The 14,432-nt window shown below is 34.1% G+C and overlaps 1 protein-coding gene across 2 annotated transcripts in view; it reads left to right on the top strand.

The window, feature by feature from the left end:
* OLFM3 (olfactomedin 3) overlaps window positions 1-13,940 on the top strand; it is a 41,690-nt gene extending 27,750 nt beyond the window's left edge. For both annotated transcript variants that reach the window (XM_058537167.1, XM_058537168.1), the window contains 2 exons: window positions 11,722-11,828; window positions 12,960-13,940. In XM_058537167.1, coding sequence (XP_058393150.1) covers window positions 11,722-11,828; window positions 12,960-13,637 — 785 coding nt within the window. In that variant the 3' untranslated portion in view covers window positions 13,638-13,940. The remainder of the gene's footprint in view (window positions 1-11,721; window positions 11,829-12,959) is intronic.
* Window positions 13,941-14,432: the final 492 nt, after the last annotated feature.

The following is a 14,432-nucleotide window of genomic DNA, read 5'->3' as shown; positions in this document are numbered from 1 at the left end:
AAAAGTAAAAATTAGTGTCTATAGAGTCTTTGAGAGCAAATATTTATTTTTAAAATAACAAGCTTTATGTTGCTTTCAAGAAATAAATCAGTGTATGTCAAATATAAAACATCTATATCTTTTACAAAACCAAAAATCTTTTGGGAAAAAACAATGTGCTGTTCTTTCTTCCATGGCAATGCAATATTTCATTCCAAAACACCTGATATTTGGCTCTACTTAGCACTTAAAATGAGATACACTGAAAATCTTAGTGAAAGCAGGAATTAATAGAAAAGTCAAACTGTGTGTCTGGGATAGAGAGGAGTAAGATTTGACCTGGAACTATAAAAGGGGAAATTTATAAGAATACCTGCTCAAATTAAATTGAGATTTTCATTTATCAAAGACAGTCCTACTCTCCCTAAAATTCCAGATTGTAATATAAAATATAATTTCTACAGTGTCCAAGCACTTAATGATGATTAATTCTTCCAGAACCCTAGAACCTGAGTTATTTTAGTACATTTTTTGGGAATTAGTATATTTTACCATAAATTGATTTATCATTTATCTTTCTTTTTATGTCCCATATTTTCCTATATTACAATTAAATTATAAGCCTTTTAAGAATAGAAAACCTGTGTCTTCAGAGGCAAGTATGAATTGCCAAATTATTTTAGATTTCACAATACAATTCTGCTCCATTCAGTTTGGATGTTAAATAGCCTTCTCCCTAAAACCACATTCATATATAAGCTTTATCCCAGAAAAAGTTGAGGCAGTTTTTTAAATAATTTAAGGGTGAAGTTATGTTAATTTTGGAAAATAAATGTATTTAGACACATATTATTCTTGATCTCATTTACCAAACATTCGCTGAGAACTCATTCTAGTGCCTATCCAATATGGCATCTATGTCCATCCTTATCGCCACCTTGCCCTCAGCAGTATAGTTGGTAAGATTAGACCTGCAAATAAAAGGTTAAACAATAGAAACAGATTTTACTATCAAGTGTGTGGTAGAGGCAAACTTATTTTAAATACCTTTAATAGATACACTTTAATGATCAAATCATATCTACTTCTTGCTACATGAGTTCTCCAATGCCCTTAAGTAAAAAGAAATAACATTTTGTCATAAACGTATTCACTACTCCATTTAATTTACTTATATGGGCATGGCCTTAGGATTCAAATCTAGAAGCTGTTAGTCCAGGATATTGCAGGGTACAATTATACATTAAAGAAATAAACAAAAGAGAAGACAGATAGTTTTTCTGCTTCGTTGATCCAAACAAGTGATCTTCCTGCTGAATCCCAAATGATATCCTTTTTTGAACTATTGATTGATAAATATGGATTGTAACTAATCATAAAAAATTTAACGTCTAAAAGTCATCAGAGAAATAAAATGATTACATTCTTCAACTACCTATTCAGTATATTTCCTGATATACAGAACCATACACATACAATATATTATAAAATGCTAAAATTTTCATGTGTCTCACTGCAGACAGAAGAGCATAGCAGGAGAAAATCAATGAAGCAAGACTCTCAGCTTCCTTCTTTGCCATTCACTTTTGCAGGCACATTTGTCTTCCAGGCATTTGGGGAAATTATCCTTTCTGTCTGACTTCCCTTGTCTTCATGGAAAGTGAGAGTGAAATGAAAAAGATAATCATTTATTTGAACCAAAGCTAGTTTTGGGGAGCCGAGAAATAGAAATAAATTTTATTGTTCATTTTATTTTATTTTTACAATTTCTGTACTCCATCAGAATCTAATACTTGTGTTTACTTAACATTAAGATCTACAAAATTATAACTAAAAAAGCAGCCAGTTTTATAAATTCCCACAACTTTAATTTTACTAATTTCGTTTGACAAGATGAATTTTAGCTTTGGAATACAATAACAATTTGTAAGAGAAATTTCTACCAGGTAGAAATCAACATTGAGAGATCTTCCTGTCTGTTTTTTGCTTCCCAAGAATAAGGATAGATAATGATGATGACCGTGATCATGATCACCCTGATGGTGTGTGTGTGTTTGTTTCACCACAACCACAAATAACATTTTCTCCCCATTAGCATATAAAGGTTTATTGATCCCCTATCCATTCAATGTTCTCTTAGAATAACAAAATGTCAAGCTTCAGAACTTCCATTTTATAGATGAGGAAATTCCATCCCAGAGAATAAGTCCATTACCCAATATTATATGAGGATTTAACGTTGTAGCTTAGATTAGAAACCAGATCTCCTAACACTCACCTCAGTATTCTAACCTGGATGGAATATACCACACAAAGAACATTTCCTGGGAAATTGTGGATGAACAGAGAAACCAAAAAATCATATAAAAGGACAGACAGAGGCATGGTTATTCATGGTTACTAAGTAGATTACCATCTGCTCGTGGGGGTCATTTATTTAATTATTCTCTCTTTCACATCATCAGCTTTTCCCTCTCTACTAGATTATTCCTAAAGGCAAACAAACCATTCATAAACAACAATAACATCAGCACACCCACGACCCCATATTTCTCCACCCCCATCTTCTCTCTCCATCTTCTTCTCTCTTGAAAGAATCTTCTATAGCTGCTGTTTTGGTTCAGTCTTTTCAAAACCTGCTCCAATCCAGCTTCTGATCTCAACATTCTCTCCATTTGATTCTTGTGATCATCCATGACTTCTTGCTGCCAAATTCCATGGTCATTTATCTTTTATCTATGTATTTTATCTAGATTTCTCTTTATCTATCTATTTTATCTAGACACCTCAGTGGTATTCCCCACAGGTCATTACTTCATCCTTCTTAAAATGCTCTCTTCTTTTGGATTTCTTAACAACACACTATTTTTTCTATCCCATTCAGAGCTTCTTATCGGGCTCTTTTGCTGGGTCCTATAAACACTGTGATGCCCCAGAGCTCTGTTGTAGATGGCTTTCTCTTCTCTGGGTATGCCCTCTCTTTAAGGCAATATTTAGCCTCTGGCTTTCACTATCATCATTGTGATGAAGACTATCAAAACTATGTCTCAAAAGGGTGTCTGCTACCTAAATTTGTAGACTATCTTCTCCACATCTCCACTGCCATGTATAATAGTCATGAACAATTTAAAATAACCCATACTGAATTCTTGACTTTTCCTTCCAAATCCCCTCCTTCCTTTGTCATTTCATCTGAGTATCTGACACCACAATTTGCCCAGCTGAACAAACCAAAAGTCTGCATGTTATCCTAGATTATTTTTATTTGGAGATTTTCTTTGATTCCTCTTTTTACTTTCCATCTTAACATCTAATCAAAAGCCTAGTCCTGTCAACTTTATCCAAAAAGAAACATAACCCAAATCTATCTACTTTTCTCCATCTCTGTCACTGCTTCCATCATCTCTCACTTGGACCAATGTGATAACCTTTTAACTGGTCTCTCTGCCTCTGGTCTCTCTCTCTGCCTACTCATCTACAATTAATTTTCCACATAGTAGCTAGAATAATCTTTTTAAAATGTAGCTTACATTCTGTCACTCTCCCCATCTTCTTGAAATCCTCCAATAGCTAGAATAAAATCCAAATACTCTGATTTTACAAAGCTTCATTATCTAGACCATTCATCTCTCCAACCTCATCTTCTACTTTTCCAAGTGTATTCTAGACACACTGGCTTTCTTTATTTTTATTTCTGTTTCTTTTAACTCACCAAGCACATCCAGAACAACAATAATAGCTAAGATTTATTAAATACTTAACTGTGTACCAAACACTAGTCTACACTCTTAGCATATATTTCTTATTTAATCTTCCCATAACACTGTGAGATAGATATTATTACTGTTGTTACCCGTGAGACACTGAAAGATTAAATATTGTTCAAGGTCCCATGAGGATAAGTGATAGAATCAGAATCCAAATCCAGGCAGTCAGACGCCTTAACCCACCTCTCCAGTGACTTGAAAATGCTGCCTTCCCCTGGCTGATTCACTGCCTGAATGTCCTTCCTTTCAACTTACAGGTCCATGGCTGACTCCTTGCCAATTAAATCTCAGATTAAATTTCACCCTCTCTGAGAGGTCTTCCCTACTCACCCAGTCTAAAGAAGCTTCCAAGTCACTCTTCGTCAAATTGCACTATTTAAATACCTGCATTAGATTTATTTCTACATGGTACTTCTAGCTTGTTTGCTTATTTGTTTATTTATTCCCTCTCTCTTCCTATCAAAATGTAAGAGTCACCGGAACAGAGGTGTCATGTCTTGCTCACTATTGTAATTCTAGTAGCAAGAATAGTGCTTCATGCTCATTACATTAAATTGATGCTGGATGAATGAATAAATGAATAAGTGAATTAAACACCCCTGTCTGAAGACCACATCTAAAAGCCCTTCTTTTAGCACCTCAGGGTCTGCTTTCTGAGGTAGAACTGACTGGAATAAGAATCAATTACTCCTACCAAACCAGGTAGATGGTAAAAGAGTCAATTAACCCATAGACCGCTCCACCTGGATCAACCAGTGTGGAGGAGCTTGATGTAAAGCAACTTATCCACAACTCAGTGAAGAGTAAAGGACATTTCCATACATGATTATCATAGACCTATTTTGAGTTTTAAGCAAGTTTATTGCCATGGAGTCCAAAATCCTCGATGTACTCACTATTTCAGATTAAGAAACTGAGGGATTCATTTAAAATGTAGATATTATTTAAATTGTTAGTACTTTGGGTCATTAATTCTTCACTTCAAGTGAAGAATTTTCAGACATGGAAGAAAATGATGGGGAGAAGAATATACATAGGAGAATCAAAGAATGCAAAATGTAAAGATGATAAAGTTCATAGAATCTTCCCTGGCCAGAGACTAGATACGAAATATCTTTATTTGGAACCAGAGCTCACATAGTTTCACATACCTATTTTGAAAATGGTTTACATCTAACTTAAAAGCCGTTCACTGAAATCTCACAGAGTTACAGTTTGCAAAATTATATTGATTTACTAGATTATAGAGTTAAGTTTCCTTCACACAGACAGGACACGTACCATTAAGATACCTATGCAGGACCAAATCAGTGAGACCTAATATTCATGCTCATTAATAACTGCATTAACTTGTTCTTTCTAGACCCTCACATTCATTTTTTATAGAAAACTAAACATAGGAAATTAGTTGAATTTGCTTGTGTCTTTCTATGTTTGACAGTTTATGGGTATGCTTTGTAGAAGAGTAGAGGTAAAATGTGGCTTAAAAATAGGTAAATTTCAAGTTATCTAAGGAAGTTGTCTTAATGGAAGAGGTGCTATTATTTATTATAGTACTTAGGCCTGAATTTCTATAATTTTTATTTAATATCAACAGACATTCAGTGCACTCAGTGTTACCTCCTTTTCTTCTCAATATAGATTTGGTCTGAAATAACTTCTTCACTTAACTTTCCTTGCCAGGAGATTTAAAAAAAGAAAAAGAAGCAGCCGAAAAAAAGAAATGGAAAGGATAAGTACAAGCAATGGTATTTTGAGAAGCTACAACATATGGACCTATCTTGTCTCTCTGCTCACCTTACATTCCCAGCACCTAGCATAGTGCTGGTACATAATCAGTCCTCAGTAAATGATTGTGAAATGAATACGTAAATTAGATATTTTATATTCAAATAGCAACTACTGGTTTTACGCTCTAACATATTTCAGAGAAAATGCCCAGTGCTACAAGAAGAAAGCAAAATAATTTTTAGTTTAGGTGTCAGAAACTTTTAACCCTTGGTGTAATTTCTGTCTTAATTCCGGGTCTAAACAATCTAAGGCTCAGCAGTATCCCTTTGCCATATGGATACAATGCTGAGTTTGATCCAAACACCACAAAAGCCAAGAGACCCAAGCCGTGATGTGCTGTTGGTTTTTGGAAATGTTGATTACAAAAGATGCATGGTATGTTTCTTAGTCCCAAAGATAGTTCTTATGCAGGTTTTAACTAATCCATCCAACTCAATTCATATTAAAGTTATATCTGCATAAACTGAATCCAGAAGATCATTTAAACCCAGAAAATGAATCAACATCTGAAATATGCATACGTCTGAGAGAAATATGAACTTTGCGTCTTCTTGCTTTGTCCAAACTATGCTTCAGTCTTCAGGCAATAGAGGCTACCTATAGCAAAGGGGCCAATTTTGCTGGTAAGGCAAGTTAAAAACCTTATTTTGAGGTTCAAATGTATAGTTGAACTATCTAAAATGTTAAGTCAAATTCCATAACTACAAAATTTCTAATCGCTCTCAGTATCAAAACAACTTGAGGTCACCATAATTTCTTACTGATTGTATTTCAATTTGGCCATTTCCTCTGGGTATAAAGTTTTGTGGGGATGAACATTGTATTATATTTATGTTTCATATTTGGGACATTATATTGATCTATGTCCAGAACAAATTTAAACTAACTTCTAAGATTCCACATATGTTTTTTTTTCAAATGATCATGAAGGATCATTCATCTTTACAAGATACATTTCAAAAATTTTAGCCTAATTTTTCCTCCTATAGAAAGTGGGTCTTCAAGAGGAGCATGTTTTTCCAAGGTCGTAATCACTTGCTACTTTGAAATAAAATGCACAGCATTGCTACTTGAATCACATGCATAATATCTTTTAGTATAGCTCCTACATGTGTACTAACCAATGTAATCACCTATAGCTTTTCTTAACATCTATATGAAATAACAATAAATGTTATCATTCATAATGAGAATTCAAATTTTTTTAAAGTTGAAAGAATTAAAGAAAGAGAGATTGCCATGTCAATTTTAAGATAAAGCTGAAAGTTTAAAGAACACAATTTCAAACTTGTCCTTACAGGACTGAAACCAAATTAAAACTCAGAATATTCACAACTTCCATTTCTGGAGACTATTTACATCTTCAATTTCCACCTATTTCTAGACCTGCAAGGAAGCATGGCATATAAAAACCTGGAAATGATTTTTCAATAGGCAATATATAAATGTGATTTTTGCTTTTTAAATTTAATAGCTGATACTAAGGTTTTGTAGCTATTTTAACTTTTAAAATTATAATTTAAATATTGTATGCACATGGCTATAAAATTACATGCTTAGAATAAAAAAAAATTAGAATAAAAAGCAAGAGTCTTCTCCTTCAGCTCTGCTTTCCAGAGACAACCACATTAAAGTTTAATTTTAGGGCTTCCAGTGGTTAAATCCATATCTCTAACAATGTGCTTATTTTTCCACTATTTTTTTTGGTTTACCAATTTTAGACATTGTTTACTGACTTTCTGCCCTGCAAAAATGAGGATTTAGACCACTTAGCCAAAGCCCCTTTCTTTCTTGTTTCCTCATAATATGCTTTTATGACTAGTCACAGTTCAACCCTTATCAACCTTGCAACTTCAAACCTCATATTTAAGTCTTTATTATTTTTTTATTAATTAGACAAAAATTCTCTCAGTATCATATTTTTAAATATGAAGACACTTTCAATTCCATCTTTCTTTCATCTCTTCTAATTTTTAATTCTCTCACAGTGTGAACTTTACCTATTCTTCTATGTTATCATGGTTGGAAGCATTTTGTCTTTTCTGCAACCACAGAGCAGATAAAATGTCTTTTAAGTATTCTGTAATTAGTTTACAGGCTGATTCTACAAGTAAAACATTATTATGACTATGCTTATATCGTTCTTTTGGAGCTAAGCAGTGGACTCCAATGTATTCCCTTCCTCTGTAAGTCCGACGTGACAACATCTGTGCCACTCAAAGGAGAATATTACTAGAGTTAAATTCAAATGAATTCTCCCTTTATGTATTTCAATAACTGCCTTCATTATACCCAGTTTTTCCTAGAGAGCTCATACAGTATTTCTATAGATCAATTTCTCTAACTTCTGAGACCTCCCTCCTGGAGATGTCTGTCCATTCTGAACTAACGGCTCTCGAGGTGTACTGCACAGTTCTCATTCTGGGACAAGAAGGCAGTTTTCCCAATCTCATGTCTTCTCCCGTCTTGGTTTACTTGCTTATTTTGCTGCAGTATATCCTCAAGCAACTTCTTAAGAAACAGCACATTGTAGGTGAACTTTGGAAAGTTTGCGTGTCAGAAAATATCCTTGTTCTATCTTCTTCTGATTTTTCTTCCTAAATATAAACACACTGATTATTGCCTTCCAGCATCCAGTCCTAATGATGAGAAACCCAATGACAGTCTAATTCTTATCCATTTGCATGTGACCAGGTCACACGCTTTCTCTGAAAAGATCCAGTTTTTCTCTTTATTCCAAACCTTCTAAATTTCACAGTAAATTTCTCTGGGAGTAAATCTTTTTTGTTCATTATAGTGTGTGCCCTTTTAATCTGATTATTTAGGTTTTTGTAACTGGGAAAATACCCAGAATAATTTCTTTGATAATTATCTCTACTCTTTTTCTCTCTCCTCTCTTTCTGGACACTTGCTCTTCAGATGCTGGAGCTTCTGGATTATCCTACATGGATCCATATTTTTTCTCTTATTTTCATTTTTATCTTTTTAATTTTCTGAATAACTTTTTATCTTGCAACTTATTAATTTTTTTTAAAAATGCAATCAGGGGCCGGCCCCGTGGCTTAGCGGTTAAGTGCGCGCGCTCCGCTGCTGGCGGCCCAGGTTTGGATCCGGGCGCGCACTAACGCACCGCTTCTCCGGCCATGCTGAGGCCACGTCCCACATACAGCAACAGAAGGATGTGCAACTATGACAGACAACTATCTACTGGGGCTTTGGGGGGAAAAAATTTTAAAAAAATTAAAAAAAAATAATAAAATTAAAAAAATAAAAATGTTATCATATTTTTCATTTCCAATAGCTCTTTTGTGTTTTCCTTTCACAGTACACAGTCTATAATATACAAAACTCTCTAAAGATAGTAGGACCTCTTCTGCTCTCTGAATTTTCTCTCTTTTTGTGGTAGCCTGGTTTTTCTGCCCATTTACTTTGGTCATTCATATTGTAAGGTTTTTGAAAATATACGCTAATTCTTGGTTATCCAGTCATTTTTAAAGATTTGAACAATCAATCTGCTTGGAAACTCTGTGTATTTAGGTAGGGCTTGACACTTCATTCCTTGGTGAGCAGGCAAGGAGACTATCAAATGCAGAATGCAGGAGCCTTTGTTCTAGAGCTCCAATGCCTACATTAGTTGCCCTAAGTCTTTTCAGGTCATTAACAGAGTTTTGTAGATTTTTTTTTATGTGACTTCTGGGATCCTGCATCTAGGGGTGAAGATGGGATCAATCGCTCTTAAGGCATGCCTTCAATGGTGTTCCTGTTTCCAGCGCCCTATCTCTCTCCCAAAATCCTTTACACCTATGTTTCTGAGTCCCCTACTTCTCTTCCTTAAGGCAGAACAGCTCCCACCTCAGCTCTTGTCTTCTCTGCACAGACACATAAGATGCATCTTATTTGATCCTACATCTTTAATTACCACTCTCCATCACCTTTTGCCTTCTAGAAATTTGTTAGTTTCTTCTCCACTAATGACTCTTGTACCATTCTCTTTGCTTTGGGTTTTTTTTTTTTCCTCATGTTTTACTCCTTAGCTACCATTTTAATGATATCTTGGGAAATAAAGAAGATAAAACCACATATTAGTCCATGATCCTAAGCCAATTACTTTTCCTACTTTACCTAATTTTGCTATTTGTATTCTGTTCAACAAAAGAATTTATTATCCATGCCTAATAAAAATCACAATTTTGTTTTGCAGTGTTTTTCAGGAGGGGGGGATGTTTTTCTATTTATTTCAATATACTTAGACTTGAAATTTTCATGCACTTACCATCTGTGAATTTAGAAATACTTATGTAGAACATCATTAAGGATCATATTACTTTCACTTGTTGTGCATTCAGAGAACATACTCAACTAGATTCATTCAGAATACATTTGCTTTTTCTAGTTCAAGTTGATACAACTTTACTCATATATTGTTCATGTATTTATACCAAGTTGAGCTGATACATTTTAAATAGGTTTAACCCAAGGTCTTGCTATTCAATACAGATAATGCCATAAAGTCTTCTGAATTATTTGCCAGGTTTATCAGGTTTGAGGAAATTATAAAGTAATTCCTTTACATAAAGTATATAAAGATGCCATCACATCTAGTTTCTTTCACAAAAGGAGAAAAAAATGTATACAATTCAGGTTTCATGGAATGCTAGAAATTACTAAATGTGTAATTATCACTGAAGTAATAATACAATAGAATGTTATCATTTGTTGTCTTCCTAATTGCACAGCTTAGTATTTGACCAGTTACAAATTATTCTTATGAGGAACATATATAGAGAAAAATGATCCAAAATAAGCTCCAAGTTAGAATTAGTTTTGCATTTGCTTTGGGAATCTGTTTTTTCCCTTCCAAACACACAGGAACTAATAGGAACTAAATAGAAATTTGTCAATTCTAGGGATAGGCAGAGGAGAATCTAAGAAACATGGAGCATATAGGACAAAATTTAAAAAAAAAAAAAACAGAAAGTAAAAAGGAATATAAATGGATAGGAAAAAAATTCCTTTGTTTAGACAAAAGGTCAACATTTATAGGCACTTATATTGCCTTCCACAATGTGTATAACAAATCACTTTTAAATTTTGCTGTTTAAAAATTTCACAAAATGCTAGGTTTCCGCTTGGGTTAGGTTTTGGCATTTATGAAGTCCAGGCTTTTCCTAAGATCATATTCACAACTAGAATGATAAAAAGTATTACAATTTTTCAAGAAAGTCATTAATTTTTCATCATGTATTATATTGATTGGTGCTCCACATCTTTCGCTGCATGTGACTACAGGGTCTGAGGGCTTAAGTTTTTTGGGCTTTTTTTTCATCGCATCTTCATGGCTGCTCTATCAGGCCTACTTCCTGCACAAAGCATTTTCCAGTAGACTGATTGAATTGTTTTTTTTATAGCATGACTCCATTTATATGAAAATCAACAAATGGCAAAACTCAAGTGACAGAATGCAAATCAGTGGTTGTCGGGTCTAAGGCCAGGGAGAAAAGATTGATTACCCATTCACTCATTGCTGGAAATTTGCTTTTGTTTATGCCTTTGATGAATAATGCTGCCAGACATGTTCAAGTATTTCTGTGGACATATGTTTTTACTTCTATTGTTATATTCTGTAAAGATATCTTTCCCAGGAGCTACTCATTCACAAATACAAACTGAAAATTAGCTTTTAGAGTTCCTTCTGGCTTGCATAAGTTCTCCAAAGTTTCGAAGCATGGGGGCAGGGAAAGGACAGGGGCCGGGGAGCCAGTGATCAGGTAAACAGGTCCACGGACAATTTAATTTTTTTGACTGCTTAGAAGAAGCAGCTGCTGAATTGGTATAGTAATAACGACTTTCCTTACTTATTTCTTTCTAGATTGTACAAATCATTTCCCATTTTAAAATTCCACACTTTAGATTTAGAGTATTGAAAAAGCAACTACTCATGGTTCAAATTATAGTTATTTAACTATATATAACTATATAGTTATATTAACTATATAACTAATTATAGTTATTTAACTGTGCATTTCACAGTATCCAATTTGAATGATCATTCATTCAGAATATGTGATATTAATCCCATGGATTTGCTTTGTTTTAGGATCCCTTTCTTTGCTCTTGGTATGAGTGTGTGTGTTGGAATCACTAGCCATGTTCACCCAACATCTTTATGTTTCTCTAATTTCAGCATGTGGCAAATTGATGAAAATCACAGGCCCAATTACAGTCAAGACATCTGGAACCAGATTTGGCGCTTGGATGACAGATCCATTAGCATCTGAAAAAAATAACAGAGTATGTTGCTTCCACAAACACCTTTGCTTAGAATTATGTTTTATTTACACTTTATGTCTACTGGATTATTCTTTTTTTTTTCAGGAATATTACTTTCAACTTGAAAAGTGTTACATTGTTTACAAATATTTTCAGTTTGATAATATTAACATATCTACTGATACATAGCAAATTTATTTTAGCAAAATGTTCCACCCTATAATGCACCAGTGAGTCTAATTTTTATTGGTTTTAATGTTATTTTATGCTTGAAAGGGGCTACTTACAAGTATACAAAATTCTCTGTATACTCCCTCTAAAACTTGCTCCTTGGGGTGAAAAAAAAACTAACACTAAATAAGTTAAAAACTCAAGAGCTAACCAATTCACTAAACAAGCTAAAATATCCCTGGAGTCCAGAAATAATTTCAAAAGAAATAGCACTGAAACTTTTGGGGAGTATTTTCATGAGTTGGCAATGCCTGTATTATGTAAATCAATATATTGGAAACTTACCATAGCTCTGTTTATGTTCTATTACAGAACTCAGTATACATTAAGATTCTCAAAGGTTACATCCAAATGAGATTAGTAGCTAAATAAGTAAAATGGTTTCATTAAAAGGTAGTTGTACCTATAAATTGATCCAGTGAACAAGTATTACTAGAAGGTTCTGTGGTATCCGTAAAGGAGAAGTAAGTTGAATGCGTAAAATTAGACCATACATTTTTCAGAGCAAAAAATAGAATAAATAAATTTGCTGAAGGTGATATTTTTTGCAGTTATCACTGATTGCATCAATCTATCAGGTGACTGAACAAAGTGATGTGATTTGCATTGATATATGATTGGTTCACTCAGTGATGTGCACTGAATGGTCAAAAATATAAAACTGAAAAAGAGAAGACAAAAAGCAAATCAACTTCAAAGCAGCAAATTTAGTTGTTTCCTTTCCACATAGACCATGACACTATTTTTGCAAAAGCCTGCAGTACTATCACATTGCAGCAGGTCAGCTGTAAGATAATGTGGCTTCCAGAGCCTGAGAATGGTGATATTAATACGTGCTGCTTCTCACTGTCTTTATTTTGGAATTCTCAGAAAAGTACAGCATTTAGTCACTCCATTTTTTTTTTTTTTCCTTCTTTCCAGGTCTGGTACATGGACAGTTATACTAACAATAAAATTGTCCGTGAGTACAAATCAATTGCAGACTTTGTCAGTGGGGCTGAATCAAGGACATACAACCTCCCTTTCAAATGGGCAGGAACTAACCATGTTGTCTACAATGGCTCACTCTATTTTAACAAATATCAGAGTAATATCATCATCAAATACAGCTTTGATATGGGGAGAGTGCTTGCCCAAAGAAGCCTGGAGTATGCTGGTTTTCACAATGTTTACCCCTACACGTGGGGTGGATTCTCTGACATCGACCTAATGGCTGATGAAATTGGGCTGTGGGCTGTGTATGCAACTAACCAGAATGCAGGCAATATTGTCATCAGCCAACTCAACCAAGATACCTTGGAGGTGATGAAGAGCTGGAGCACTGGCTATCCCAAGAGAAGTGCAGGGGAATCTTTCATGATCTGTGGGACACTGTATGTTACCAACTCTCACTTAACTGGAGCCAAGGTGTATTATTCCTATTCCACCAAAACCTCAACATATGAGTACACAGACATTCCCTTTCATAATCAATACTTTCACATATCTATGCTTGACTACAATGCAAGAGATAGAGCTCTTTATGCCTGGAACAATGGTCACCAGGTCCTGTTCAATGTCACCCTATTCCATATCATTAAGACTGAGGATGACACATAAGCAAATGTAATTTTTTTTCATTGATCTAAACGGTGTCATTTGTGATAAACTCTACAGAACCCCTTCTGTTTTTTCTTTATTGTAACTTTCATCATTTCTCCAAAGCACTTTTTATTATAAAGTTAGTGTTTCAAAAACAGCTGAGCCTGTCTAAATTAACGTGTTGGAAACACATCTTAACTCCTAAATTTACAAGGCCTATCATGTCCTTGTCATGAAAAGCACTAAAAAGAGCTTAAGTGGCTAAAGTCATGGTTTTGCAAAAGATTAATGATCTGCCTTATATTAGAGTCAGAGACTAATGGTGGCTTAAATGCATGAATGTCTTTTTTTTTTAAATCTGTCATTTTTTACTGTCTTTTGCTCCACATCAGGAAATATTTTGGTAGGAATTAGGGAAAAAAAAGCACTTTCCCTCCATTTATTTCTAAAAAAGATTTAAGGATTTTATTAATATGAAAAAATAATATTAATCATTTTGCTGTTATACAATTCTCTGATGCGGTGCTGTACAGTCATTTTTAAATCTCTTGCTAACATTTTATTGGCAATATGTATTTCTACCATTGTAACCACCATTGTACAATTGTATCTCTTCACTTCTGTGAAAGTAAGTAATATTTTTTATAAAATACACTGAAGTTTAATGTCAGTAATTATTATGGGTCAATTTTCAAGTGTGATCAAGAAGGAAGTATCTTCTAGGCTTACCCCTTTACATAAGCATTACAAACTAAAAAGAAACTCAAACCAGATCCCTTATATAGAATCTTTATTTTGCCCCAAGTTTACTGG

Source organism: Diceros bicornis, chromosome 4 (assembly GCF_020826845.1).
Source record: "Diceros bicornis minor isolate mBicDic1 chromosome 4, mDicBic1.mat.cur, whole genome shotgun sequence".
Lineage (NCBI taxonomy): Eukaryota > Metazoa > Chordata > Mammalia > Perissodactyla > Rhinocerotidae > Diceros > Diceros bicornis.
Note: the sequence above shows the minus strand (reverse complement) of the source record. Positions and strands in the feature narration are given on the sequence as shown.